The following is a 14,088-nucleotide window of genomic DNA, read 5'->3' as shown; positions in this document are numbered from 1 at the left end:
TTATTTACATCTAGGTTCTAACCTTTTTTATTTTGGTTCTGGTAAAGTTTGTCTTTGAGGGTAGAGATTTGCTCTCTTAGCAACTTTGTCGTTTTTTAGTTCCCAAAAATCCTCTAGTGCTTGCGAATGTCTGTACTTTATAGTAAAGGCTGAAGCTGTAGGTTGAAGTTTTAGAATTTCTAATACTGGTATTTACATTGTGCAAATATGTTTTAATGAGGCCTCCTTTTCACCTTAAGGGTGTAAATGTCTACCTCCCTGTAATCATTAAATCAAAGTAAATCAAACTTTCCACAGGTCTGAACATCATGTCATTCTTCCCCATATTCTACTGAGTCTGACGCTTCAAAAGTTACACAAAGTGAAATGTATCAGAGCTACACAGCTTCATGCTCGCTCTCCCTGTGGTCCATCAGACTATCATCTCATGTCAGAACGTGTCCAGGACAGGGAGTCTGTCGTAGCATTTATTAATGAAACAGCATCACAGCATGAACGCGACTCGCTGCTGTGGTCATGTTCTTTGCCGTGTGACATCACAACTTCTCTATCTTTCTCTCACAACCCATCAAACATCAAAATCTGTCCCACGGAGCGCTTTTCTCCTTTCTCAGCTGAGCACGGCGTGAGGAGGAGAAAAGAAGGCAGGAAAAAAAATACGAAAAATGGAAAAGAAAGTTGTTAATGTCACTGAACCATGAAAGGCTTGGCCCCAGGTTGGAATGATTCGGTATACAAGGTTCTTTAGTGCTGTGGCTGCGGGGATAAACATAACTTACATCAGCCCTTCGCTTGTACAGGAGATTTCCTCTCCTGGCACTAACAACCTCAACACTCTAACTGCACTGTTATTCACACAAACACACACAGAAACACACACATACAGTATGATCCAGACCCTTTCATGTAGCTCACACAAACACACACACAGACACACACACCAGAGGGCAAACGAGGGTTTTGAATAGTATTTTTTTATTCAGTTTGTAAGCATGACAGAGGATGCTGTTACTTGTTCACACACACAGTTTAGTCTGCTTTTGTTGGATTGATTTGTATCAACAGGAGTGTATAAATATTCTTGTATTAGACTGTATGTAATGTTTGACTGTGTTTCATTGTTCTGTGTCTTTTTTTCTCTCTCCAGATCATCACTCAGTATGTTTACGAGCTGTTGGAGAAAAAGTGCAACATGACTAAAGAAATCCTGCCAGTAAGTACTCTGAGTGAAAGGAGGCATTTTCCTCTTTGATAATGCCCTTGAAGATTAAAGCGAGTATTAAAAATGAAAATTGACGTAAATTCTTTGGCTTCAGAGTGTGATTATAATATTGAGTGTCCTGTTTAAAAAAGAAAAGAAAAGGGGATTGTGAGGAGTCAGCTCTGCTCATTCTCCACCAGTCTTTGTCTCTCTATCTCACTCACTCCCTCTCTTTCTTTTACTCGCATCCTTTGTGAAAAAGTGTCTCCTCAACAAATTAACTGTATTGTGACGTGTCATTTCAAAGGCGCAGAGGCACAGCATGCCGATGCTTAATCTGTTTTGCATTCAGTTGCGCTGAAGGGGACTTTCTACTGCGCCATCATGGAGTTATTCTTTGCCCAGCTCATCCCGGCTCAGAGCACACACTTGATCCCTTTTATTTGTGCTTGGAAGCATGTTTGTCTCTTTTTGCCCCCCTTTACCCCTCCATTCCCTTTCTAAAAATTGTGATCATTTTTCAGGTTGCGTTTATAGGGATGTTAGGCAGCGCTGGTGTTTAGGAGCTGAGCAGAGTTAGCCCCAGCACTAACAGTGTCCATAAATCACATAGCCAGGGACTCAGCGCCTTTCATTAGACCCCATACACTTTTACTGGTTTATCTGCGTGGCCTATTTATCTCATTATTCCTCTGGAAAATTGCTCTGTTCTGCTTTTCTGCTCCCCACTCGCCTGTGTGTATACTGCAAGCGAATGTGTGCGTGTTTTTGTGTATGTGTGGGTATTTGTGTGTTACTGGTGGGTCCGTCCACCTGCATGGCATTGAACTTGTGACCGCAGATTTTAAGAAGATTAACCACAGCCAAGTATAGGGCGAGGGAATGAGGGAGCACAAGAGAATAAAGGGTAAGATTTTCTCCCCCTCTCGGCTCTCTTTGTCTGCTTGGATTAAGTTCTTGCAGCTGCCACCCATGGCTTTTATGGACAGTGTTTGTCTCTGTAGAGATTCTTCCAGCCATACTTGGGAGGGATGCATAGACACATTGGGGTGTGGACGGAACGCATGCGCGCACACACACACACACACACACACACACACACACACACACACACACACACACATACACACACACACACACACACACACACACACACACACACAGACACACCAAAAGACACACTCTTAGCTTCTCTGTCAGTCTGTATGGCCTTAGTTTTAATCACATAAAGGCTGTTTTTCATTCAATTCATAATTATTAATGGTTAGTGAACTGATGTATATGACTTTTTAACTACCAAGGCCACAGATGAGATTGAAGTTCCTTCTCAAACTTCAGATTTTTTCGATTACCAGCATCTTCACTATTATTATGAGGAAATTCACTGAAGCAGAAATCAAAGCTTTACATTATGAAATAACAATTTGCTTTTTTTCCATTTACTGCTTTTGCATAAAAGTGACATTTTTTATTTTGATCGAGTTAAAGTTTCAAAAGTAATGTTTAGCAGTTTGACCACTGAAAGAACATTAACTGAAAAAGTTTACACTTTCCATTTTAACAGTAATTGTAACAAGTGATTTCCTGATTGTTTAGGTTGATGCTGCAGACGATGAACCCACCAGTTTTATCTACCTGAGCCCAGATGCCTTGTCCAACCCATCCAAGCTGCTGGTGCTGATCCAGGGCAGCGGCGTGGTGCGGGCAGGTCAGTGGGCCCGTAGACTCATCATCAACCAGGACCTGGACTCAGGGACACAGATCCCCTTCATCAACAGAGCCATGGAGGTAGGGGACACAACAAAAGAAGTTCAAGCTACGGTGTTAGATGTTGAACTGATTTTCTAATCTTTGATCCAAGATGTTTGTTTTCATGTTTCACGAAGAGGGACATGTCTGCTGAGGACAAAAAATGTCAAAAGAGGATATTGTTTTTTTCTTTTCTTTTCTTTTTTTTCTTCTTTTCTTATATATTTCTTATATTTTCCCCTGTGACACATCCTTTGTTTCTTTATGCGTTTCAAAACAACACAATTTTTTCCTTCTCATTCACTTTTCCTTTCCTGTGATACATCTGAGGTATGAAGAGTTTTTTGGGCCACATGCAGCATGCTCATAATGTGCTCTTAGGTATCACAGGAATTTGCCCATTGGGTGTTACATGTGTGACACACAGTGTTAACACAAAGGGCAGGCTTGAGTATTTGGGGCTGTGGAAAGCATACTACAGATGAGTGTTTTGGTATTTTGTTTTCTTGTACTTGACTGGAGGTTTGAATGTGATTGTGGGTAATTTGATGTTGCTATGCGCTTGTGTTGCTTACACTCTGGATGTACTGCATGGACCAAATTCAGTTTAACTTCATACAATTAACACAAGTGAAGGGGTGGAAGGAAACTTCATCCCTAAGCCACGTACAAATTGTATGATGCTGAGCAGTTTCTGCACCTCAAAGCATCATATAAATACATAGTCACACAACAGACTTTCATTCACAGGTGCAAACAGAGTGCCATACTCCTCAATAAAACTGGTACCATTACAGTCCTTTCACCTGTCTTGAAACTTATATTGTCTTGTTAGTGAGATGTAGCATAAACCTCAACAAGATGATTGTTACACAAGAAAACATTCATGCATCCTTGATTCATGATTCCCATGCTGTCCTGTGTATTCACAGTCACTGAGCTGAGAGAGAGGGTGAGATAATGTAATGTAAAATATAGATTAGTTTTTATTTCCCCACCATATGATCACACACAAGTGTATACATCTGTGTGTCAGCAAGCAAATGGTGGCCCTGCTTGTCTTATTATTTGCATCCCCATCCCTGTGTTCATTTGTCATCCTGACCAAAACTACCTGTGTAATTTCATCGCCCCGCTGTTTAAATTGACTTAGGGGAGATCCCTCTTCTCTCTCCCCCCCCCCCCCACTCCCTCGTTTTGTCCATCTGAATGCAGTAAAGACTTTCACTGCTGTGTAAAGTCTTCTCCTGCGGTGTACAACAACAGGAGAGGTTTAGGTTGTGTGTGTGCGTGTGTGTGTCCTGTGTTGTTTAACAGATGATTCGGCTTCCCCAAGACTTTGAATTATAGTCACCTTGGCTGGTATTTCAGCTGGATAAGGCAGGGTTGTGCTGCAGAGAGCCAAAGTGACAGCTTCGATATAGAGAACACGGTGTGTGTAGTGCGAGTGTTGCTCATTCATCATAGTAAACAAGAAATCGTGTTCTCCCACCCTGACAAATCATCATCCAGGCATTTACAGCACACAGGCCGTCTACTCTGTTTGTGCAGTGGAAAGACAGGCAGGGACATTTACAGTCAATTCATGCCTACTGTCTGCATCTATTACGGGGATGTTTGAGGTTTATTATGTCATACCATCAAGTTTGTGAGGATGTGTTTTTTAGTCCTTAGACAGAAGTTAGAGCAACTGTACAATCTGAAGGAATATCTTGAGAGAGATTGAATCGGGGCTGTTGTTAGTAAATAGTTATTCATTCTTTACATTAATGTATATATGCTTATAGCAACACATGATACAACATGTTTGATGAATGACCCACACAAAAAATGACAGCTCTATGATACAGCAAATACAGTCAGTATAATCCACTCTCACGGCATTAAGACACATTTTAAAGCAAGTGATTGTGTGATGTGACCATCTCAAGGACGGCTAATTAAAAATCTTGAGCCTGTGCAAGGATTTCAAGAGTATGTTGGATTCCTCTCAACTCAGCAGCCATCATTAGGTTTTTTTTATTGGATCCCTCGCAAGCAGAGGGGGATGAGCTAATCTGTGAAATTACAGTAACAGTTTTACAACCATTGTAGTTATATGGTGAAGTGTTTTCAGTGGATACTTATGAGTGACTACAAGACAAGTAAATGAGACAAATAATAAAAAAAAATAGTTAGAGAGTCAACATCTATTCAATAGTATACACTAAATTATCAATATTTCTCTAGGCATATATATACAGTGTATATATTTGCTTTAGTATATGAGCTATTGACTCTGCACCATGACAATAACTCAATATTTTTGATTCACAATTTCAGTTAAGTGTTATGTTGGGTCAAATGTGGACTTTTCCAAATAAACTGTCTAATGCTTAAATGAGGTTCTATTTTCCAAAAAAATGTTTTCTGGCTAGAATCTGTTGCCCCTGGTGCAACTCGTGTGAAGTTCCTCATGGGAAGTTGATTGGAAATTCAAAGCCTGCAGCAAAGGGTCAAATGGAGTGCGTTCAGCAAATATGGGGGGAGCTTGTGGCTTTGCAAAACATTAACAAGCACACAGACACACCAAAAATATTACATTTAATTTGACTCTGTACTTCTGTAGATTGTGTTTTTGAGTGTGTGTGTGTGTGTGTGTGTGTGTGTGTGTGTGTGTGTGTGTGTGTATGCCTATGGTGCAATTCTAGGGTGTATGGGTTTGCACAAACCTGTCTCACAGCACCACTCTGAAAGTCCTAGCCATGTTCCGTGAAACTTTGAGTCCGCTCACCCTTCCGTTTGGAAAAAGTTAGCTGATTGTGCTCGTTAATCTGGCCCCACACACACACACAACACATTAACATATGCACATGGGATCGCAGGGTGAAACTTAGGGCACCGCTGTTTTCACATATGAACTCCAGAAAATATCTAGATAGTTTCGGAAGGACTGCTCCGGAGATTCTCCTGACCTGGCTGTTCACATATGCTCCTCACAGCTGAAGACAGACGGGGGGGGGGTCCCTGAGGTAAGACGTGATGTAAAAAAAACAATGCGGAAGAAGCAACAGAGCTATACGACGCTATAATGAGAATAACTGCCTTTATATCAATGCTACGTGTAGTTAAACGGAATGACAACATCAGAAAATGAGCAGAGAACAACATACTGATGAACAGAAAACATAATGCAGCCGTTTACTTACGTGCACGGAGATCGTAGTGGTCGCGTGCAGACACTCTGTGTAATTCTCCGGAGAATATCCTGCGGCGTTCTCACATCAGCCCACTCGGACTTGCTGCGGAAAAAATACTAGGGGTGTGGCAGGAGAAACTCTGGGTGAAGTTCGATGGAAAAATCTGGCTGTTTGCGTTCTACATATACAGCTCCTCTGGGAAATATCCTGGGGTTTTTCAGGAGATTTCTGCAAGTGTGAAAGCCCCATTACTCTTCACCTGTTCTCTTCCTGCCTTAACCACCATGCTTCTGTGTATGAGTATATCCCAAAGTTTGACAGACTGCTTAGTGATCATGACATGTTAGAAGGTCCAGAACATACACAAATGGAGATATACATACATGTAACTACAGTAGGTAAATCTTTATGGTGACATAGGGTTAAGGGATTGTTTTTGCATTGTGTGTGCAATTATTTGCTGACCTGCTCTGCATGTTGTCTTTACTTGCATGTGTGTTTGCACATGGAAGTTGTGCTGTTCCCACAGCATAGTGGGAAAATGACAGGTGAGCGTAGGATGCTCCAGCAACAACCAGATATGGGGGGAAAAGGGGGTTGACTAGAAGGAGAGGGATGCAGAAAGTAAGAAGAGTTATGATTGGTTGGAAGAAGACAGAAAGGGAAAAAAGTGGGGTACAGGAAAGATTGAAGCAGGGAGAAAGAAATGAGAGAAGGATGAGGGAGTGACTGCAAATGGGGAGGGACTGGAAGAGGAGAGACGGGAGTGTAGAGAGAAAGAGAATCGGCAGGAGGCAGGCTTCTGACAGCTCCACTACTGGGAGAGGGCCTCTTAATGACAGCTTATTCCTTCATGATTTCAATTCCTGACAGTCGACAGGTCTGCTTGTTGCATCATGGCAGCTGTATCATTACCTTCTGGCCCTGTCACTGCTCTGCATCCTGAGACTGAGATGGTGGAGGTGGAGGGTGGGCGCCATGGGGTTTGGAGGGACTGAGGGAGGGGGAAGAGAGAGAGTGTAAGATGTGGGGTTACAGTCAGAATAATTGAGGAAGGAGGGAATATTGGAAGGTGGGATCATAACTTTTGGTTGCTGTAGGAGTTAAGAGTAGGACTTAAAACTTGTGGAAGTTTGTGAACGCATGAATACTGTGGTGATGCCTTTGCTCCCCCCTTTTTTTTCTTCCTTTAACGTCTTGAAACAGTTCAGAATTTGTCCCAGGAGAATTCTCCTGCAGACAGCGTTGGCTTCCTTCTGCTTTTAAAATGCTTATTTGTTAGGGTAATCTGGTTGTTTCCGTATGGTCAAAAGTCTTAATTTAACTATTTTTAATTCGGTTGCATTCTGTGCTGTTTTTTTTTTTTTCATTTAAAATTTGAATGAATTGATCCACAATATCTATCCTGACTTCTTTTCAACTTGTTAACTGCACATTCATTGAAACAAATATAGAAACAACCACAACAACACAAATCACAAAAACTATACGCTGTCTGCAAAAATCCATTCATTTAATATTTAAATCACTAATTCAAAAACCAACATTCATACCCCCCATACTATCTCCCAATTTTTAGCATCCTGCTCCTTATAGTAAGTCAGGTTTGAGACTGGAGACCCGTTGAGAGAAACATTAGGTGTGTTTTTTTCAAACGGGTCTTTTCAATGTTTGGCTGAAACAGGAAACAATTAAGACAAACTTAAACAAAACCTTACCTTGACTCTCAATTTTTTAAATGCTGTGCCCTGTGTGTGTCATCCCTTTCAACACATTGGTTGCAAAGATACATTACTGCTTGTGTTGTGTCATGACCCTGTTTGGTTTGAAGATCTCTCTCTTTCTCTTCCTGTCTCTCCAATCCCCTTTCTACCTCCTCTTCCTTTCTCATTAGTTCATCTAATTTCCCCCAAGCGATGAATTAACCTGTTTGTGTGCGCGAGCGTGTGTGTGTGTGTGTGTGTGTGTGTGTGTGTGTGTGTGTGTGTGTGTGTGTGTGTGCGCGTGTGCGTGTGTACCCAATTGATAACATTGTATGTACAGTTTGTATAGAGCCTATCTCGGGGCATCAGGTGGTTACGAAAAACCAGACAGCTACCATTCAAACCCAGCCAGCCAGGTTTAGCCAGAGGACAGCACACTCTGTGTGTGTGTGTGTGTGTGTGTGTGTGTGTGTGTGTGTGTGTGTGTATGTGCGTGTGTGTGTGTGTGTGTGTGTGTGTGTGTGTGTGTGTGTATGTGCGTGTGTGCGTGTGTGTGTGTGTGTGTGTGTGTGTGTGTGTGTGTATGTGCGTGTAAGGGTCAAAAGATGCTCCGCCTATACCGTGGCCTTGTAATTGCTGCCCTGCTAGCAATCTCTCGCTCTCTCTCTCTCTCTCTCTCTCTCTTACACACACTCACACACACGCACACACACACACACACACACACACACACACACACACACACACACACACACACACACACACACACACACACACACACACACACACATACACACACACACACGCACACACACATATATACAGGTATATGTGCACCTCCAGGTGGGAAGGTCCCAGTACATCCTGCAGCTCAGATCAATGCACTTGACACTTTCAAAGGCGGGTGTGGGGCCTGGACTTGCTCTGGGGTTAAACCTCTTTTAAATAGCATCCCAGGGGAAGGCAGCTGTCAATAACCCACCATAATTACCGGGGCCAGGCCCGCCAAAGGCTCGGCTGAGCAGGCCAAATTAAAAATTGATCAGAGGCAGTGAAAACATTATTTTGTGGTGGTATTCCCTGTCCTAACAGCACACTGCTGCCTTATGTGAAATCTCATCAACTGAGGTCCAAGCCAGATATCTAGAGACCTATTTATCTATCTATCTGCCCCCCGTGGTCCACATCCACAATGTAGTGCTGTCCCTGTTGTAAAAATATTATTTGCATATTAAGTGTCTTTCCGTGTGCACATCTGTGTGTGTGTGTGTGTGTGTGGGGGGGGGATACTGTATGAGCATCAGCTGAGTGTTATGTGCTCAAGGTAATTGTACATCATCCCCTATCGTTGAGGTTTGTGTGTGTCTGTGTGTATACATGTGGTGTGTGTGTATATTTGTGTCTCTGTGTTCGTTTGTAAACCTTGTAGCAGTATATTGATTGAGGTCTCATTGAGTTTCTCTTGGCAGAAAGCCTTTATTTGTCAGTCAGAGAATGATATGAAGGAGATATGTTCATCCTTAGGCTTCTTTTAGGAAAACACACACGCCATTGTTTCACAAGACAGAGATGAATGAGAACAAGTTTAAATACATCAAAGGTCACAGCACATTGTTTTTATCATTGGTACTGTATGCCATCACTGGTAGAAATGCACTTCCCTTGCTGCAATATGCCCTATTTAAATAGATTTTCTTTTCGGGAGGTCCTGTCATTACCATAATTACCAGCAACAACAATAATTTGCATCTGCCAAATACAGCACACAAGGGTTTATGACGGAGCAAAGATTTTGACATTCAACATTTGGGTGAAGAGCAGAGGTTCAAGTGAAGACACGTCACATTTGTGGTGTTGGTGAGTGTTGATAGGTTTCTATAAACACAAAGTGTTGAGTTTAACACTGACAGAGTTAAAGTAATTCAACTCTTGTTCAAGTGCATTTGTTATGAGCATAAGTACATTTGTACAAGATAAATGATTTCTGCATTCCAAAACAAGCCAATTTGAAAAAGGGTAACTTTAAAATTGATTCACGGGATCTGATGTTTCCCACATTGTCTGCTGTAGGACCCGTGGGTGCCAAAATATATTTTTTCCCAATTTTCTCTCCAAAGAGATAATACTCCAAATACTAATATTTTCCGAAGAACCGATATTTTCTAGGATATTTCTACGTTAAATGGGGTGCAAGAATATGTGTTTGTTAAACACTGGTGTGCCATGGTTTTAAAAAGTTTTGAACTTTTCTTTGGGTTAAAGAAAATTTTCAATCTTACACCACCACCCCTTTATGAGAAAGAGTTGGGAACAATTGTGATACAATGCAATGAAAGTACAATGAGATAGGAAGACTTTGATATGATTGTGTAACAGAATTTGAAATTCAGTTTTTGCCCAGCTCGGATTATCGACTAATTGTCCTGAAATTGTCTTATAAATTGCATTATATATCAAAAAAGGCTCTGTCTCCATGTGTGTGTGTGTGTGTGTGTGTGTGTGTGTGTGTGTGTGTGTGTGTGTGTGTGTGTGTGTGTGTGTGTGTGTGTGTGTGTGTGTGTGTGTGTGTGTGTGTGTGTGTGTGTGTGTGTGTGTGTGTGTGTGTGTGTGTGTGTGTGTGTGTGTGTGTGTGTGTGTGTGTGTGTGTGTGTGAGGAGGTGGGTAGTAGGTCATACGCAGCTGCAGGCTGTGTGTGTGTGTCCCAATGGGAAGGTCTTGTTTAGTATCTCTTCCAGAGGGCCCCAGGCAGTGTGTGGTGGATACCTCTTCCCTCTCTCACTGGGAACACTACTCTATGGCCGGTACATGCACAATCTCACACACACAAAGACATGCACACATAAACCAAAAAAAACCTTGACAATCTTTTCAACAATTCGTCAACCTGTGTGCCAGCATGTTCACAGTCTGATAGCTGAGGCATAACAGCTTTTCCTTGTTTTTGGCTACCGGTAGGTAAGTGTACGGGATGTGTTTGAGTGTGTATAACATACAAACACACGCACATACTGTAGAGAAAAACACACAAAGGCTCTTTCATCTTCTTGCAGATTTTACATGTATCCTCCATCACAGCAGTTTTGCAGAGGTTAAAAGTGCTTATCTGCGGACGTTCCAGGAGGAAATTGAGTTTTGCGAAGAGCTAGTGTCGAGCCAAAAGGTGATCCACTGTGAATTTACACCATATTACACACACACACACACACACACACACACACACACACACACACACACACACACACACACACACACACACACACACACACACACAAACATAAGCACACTCACACACATACAAATCAGCCACTGTGCATCTTTGAGGGTCAGAGTTGAAACCTGCTGTAAGCTCTCCAGGAGCAGTGTCATGCTGCTGGACTGTGCGCGCCACACTTTGATCGATGAGAGGAAGCTCAGTGCCTAAATAGGGGTTACCAGGGTTTCAGGGGGTACTCTGGGGTTAGCTGCAAACAACAACAAATCTTTCTTTTAATAGGTTTACTGCTGACTCTGTGTTTAGGAATAGTGCTTAGAATAGATGCTTGGGGGCTGCTCTGGTTTTCCTACAGACTTCAGAAATGTAGTTTTGGAAAAAGATTATTTCAAGCATTTTAAAATCCAGATGTTTTTTTCAGACATTTAAAGAGCTTTTACATTATTTTCCCTCTCTGCATTATGTGTCATATAGTATGTATAGTGTCTTTCGTTGTGTGCTTTGTGATTTTTTTCTTCCTTTTATGACCAGACATCAAACTGGGAATCTTTATTTGAAGGCTTATCTTTCTTTTGAGACTGATATTGTCTTGCATTCTCTCTGGATGTGAAATGTACATTTCAGTACATCAGATCATGGCAGCGGTGACGGTGTCTCAGTGTTTCAAGATATGTGTGCTTCTGTGTCTGTGCAAAACAAAGAGGGACAGACAATGAGGAGAGATGGCATCAGTGATCACATTTGTCTGCAGCTCTTTTGTCATCTGTAGCTCAGTGGGTCAGTGGGTAACTGTTAGCGTATGCATCTCCATGTGCCACTTTCAAACACCAGCAACATGCAGAAAACCAGGTGTGTCAGCAAAGATGGGGCCATCTAAAACCATCTCTTGACCTGGTTCAAGATACTTTGTTCTCAAGTGAGAAAGCAAGTCTATTCAGAAAATCTACACAAAGATAAGAGAGAAACCTTTGCAGGAAAAATGCATTTGAATTTTGTCTGTGCCCTAGAAAAAAAAAAAAAAGCTTTTTGCTATCAGTTTTCAGATTAATTTTATGTAAGGAAGTTGACAATCTGTATTGTGGCAATGGATAGCGACGTCAAATTTAGGTCTGTAACACACTCTGGGTTGAATTGAGACTCGTATTTATGTCATATTTGAGACACATCTATCTGTCTCAATTGTTCTCTTTACTTTTCTGCTTTAAGCAATGCTACGAAATGCTGGGATCACACTGAATTTTTTCACCACAACTAACACACACATGTAGCTCCATTATAGCTTATCCATTACTTTTTGTGTTACTTGTCAATGCTTTCATGTGCGTCAACACCAAACTGTGTATTTTGTCTGGCTCCCCTCCCCTTTCTATGGTATTACGCTGCTTGTGATAGGTGTTATTATCCCGCTGTATGCTGACAGCCTATCCCTTAACCCTCTTAGGAGCACACTTTGCCACGCTTGGCTGACTTGTTTGCGCTGATGTCAAGTTTTAGCGGTTAGCAGGCGGTTACCATATGCCACTGTGCTGCTGTCGCCCCTGATGTCAGTCAAACTAGTGTCAACCTGAGCTCTGAACACAGAGCACCTCTGCAAACATCCAGAAACATAGTGACAGTGAAAAAAAAAACACACACAAAAAACACACACATAGTCCAATCATACACCTTTACTGTAAACACAAATAGACACTGCAATAAAGCTTGCACACACACACACACACACACACACACACACACACACACACACACACACACACACACACACACACATAGTGACACAGTGTAGCTTGTATCCAGGAAGGCCTGGCATGATGATCTTCATCAGCTTACTGAAGGACATGGTGGAATCTGCAGTGGTTATTGAAGTGGAAAGGTCATGTATCTAAAACCTATAGAGAAAATAGAATATGCACTCTCGATTCAAACAATACTTATCTAGATTGCTGATATCAATGCAGCAAAGTGAAAAGTTGAGCAATAAATCAAGTCAAATCATGTTTTATTATGATTGCCTTGCACCAACAATGATTCCTTCATACCACAACATCAGCAAAACTTCAATGAAAAACACTCATGGCATCTCAGTATTTGCAGAACTTAGGTGTTGTTTCAGCAGCTTCCTATTCAAGAGCAGTATGTGTCACCCATTCTTACATTGATTCCAACCTAAGCCATGGATGCTGCATTGATCAGACAGTGTTGATTTGATTTGATTTCTTTATTTCGAACATGTAAAAAAAAAAAAAAAAGAAATGCTGTAATTAAAAATATGTAGGAAACAAATAGAATGAATACACATTAGACATTAAAAAGAAAATTCAATGTCCTTCATTCGCTCTTACATGCCCGAAAAGTAAGAACGTTCTCTTAATTGTCCATAGACACCCTTAACACCTCATCACTAGGTTATCATCAGGTGCATTTTCACAGAACAAATGCCAGCTATTTAATATGAGCTATGTTGCTAGTTAAGAGCATACTAATTATTTCAATAAATTGTGCATGCAGAGTTGCAGTTAATGGACAAGACAGATGTGCGCTATTTTACTCCGAAGCACAAGATTGTTGCACCGGACTGTGTGGTGTTATTATATTTTCTCTTTTGAACAGTCACTATCACATAAATGAAGAAATATTTTTCATCTGATTACTTGATGGAATGATCAGCATCAATAATCAGTGCAAGTTTTATAAAAACTCGAGAAAACCTGCAGGACAGTGTCAATAAACTACCCTGAACTCATTGAGGAACACTGATTTGAATGTTACATTTGTTTTTAATAATGATCACTTTGCTTGATGAAGAATTATGATTTAAGTTATTTATAAATCTATATTTGTTGTCATCATCATTACTTTTCATATTTTTAATAAGGCAGGTGCAAGATACACAGCTCATATGTGTTGATAATGTGTTTTTATCACCTGAAAACCAAATTTATATATGTTTGTATTTAGCTGCTGTATGTTATGTCCTTTAGCTACCTGCTGAAAACAGTACCATTGATGGGTTCCTATCCTTCTCCTTCCCTTCCTCCCGGATTC

At 41.2% G+C, this 14,088-nt stretch overlaps 1 protein-coding gene across 2 annotated transcripts in view; it reads left to right on the top strand.

Moving 5' to 3' along the window:
- arb2a (ARB2 cotranscriptional regulator A) overlaps positions 1–14,088 on the top strand; it is a 144,580-nt gene that overhangs the window by 17,708 nt on the left and 112,784 nt on the right. For both annotated transcript variants that reach the window (XM_061037954.1, XM_061037953.1), the window contains exons 5-6: positions 1,148–1,213; positions 2,798–2,989. In XM_061037954.1, the coding sequence (XP_060893937.1) occupies positions 1,148–1,213; positions 2,798–2,989 (258 nt within the window). The remainder of the gene's footprint in view (positions 1–1,147; positions 1,214–2,797; positions 2,990–14,088) is intronic.

The sequence above is a fragment of the Labrus mixtus genome, chromosome 5 (genome assembly GCF_963584025.1).
Source record: "Labrus mixtus chromosome 5, fLabMix1.1, whole genome shotgun sequence".
Lineage (NCBI taxonomy): Eukaryota > Metazoa > Chordata > Actinopteri > Labriformes > Labridae > Labrus > Labrus mixtus.
Note: the sequence above shows the minus strand (reverse complement) of the source record. Positions and strands in the feature narration are given on the sequence as shown.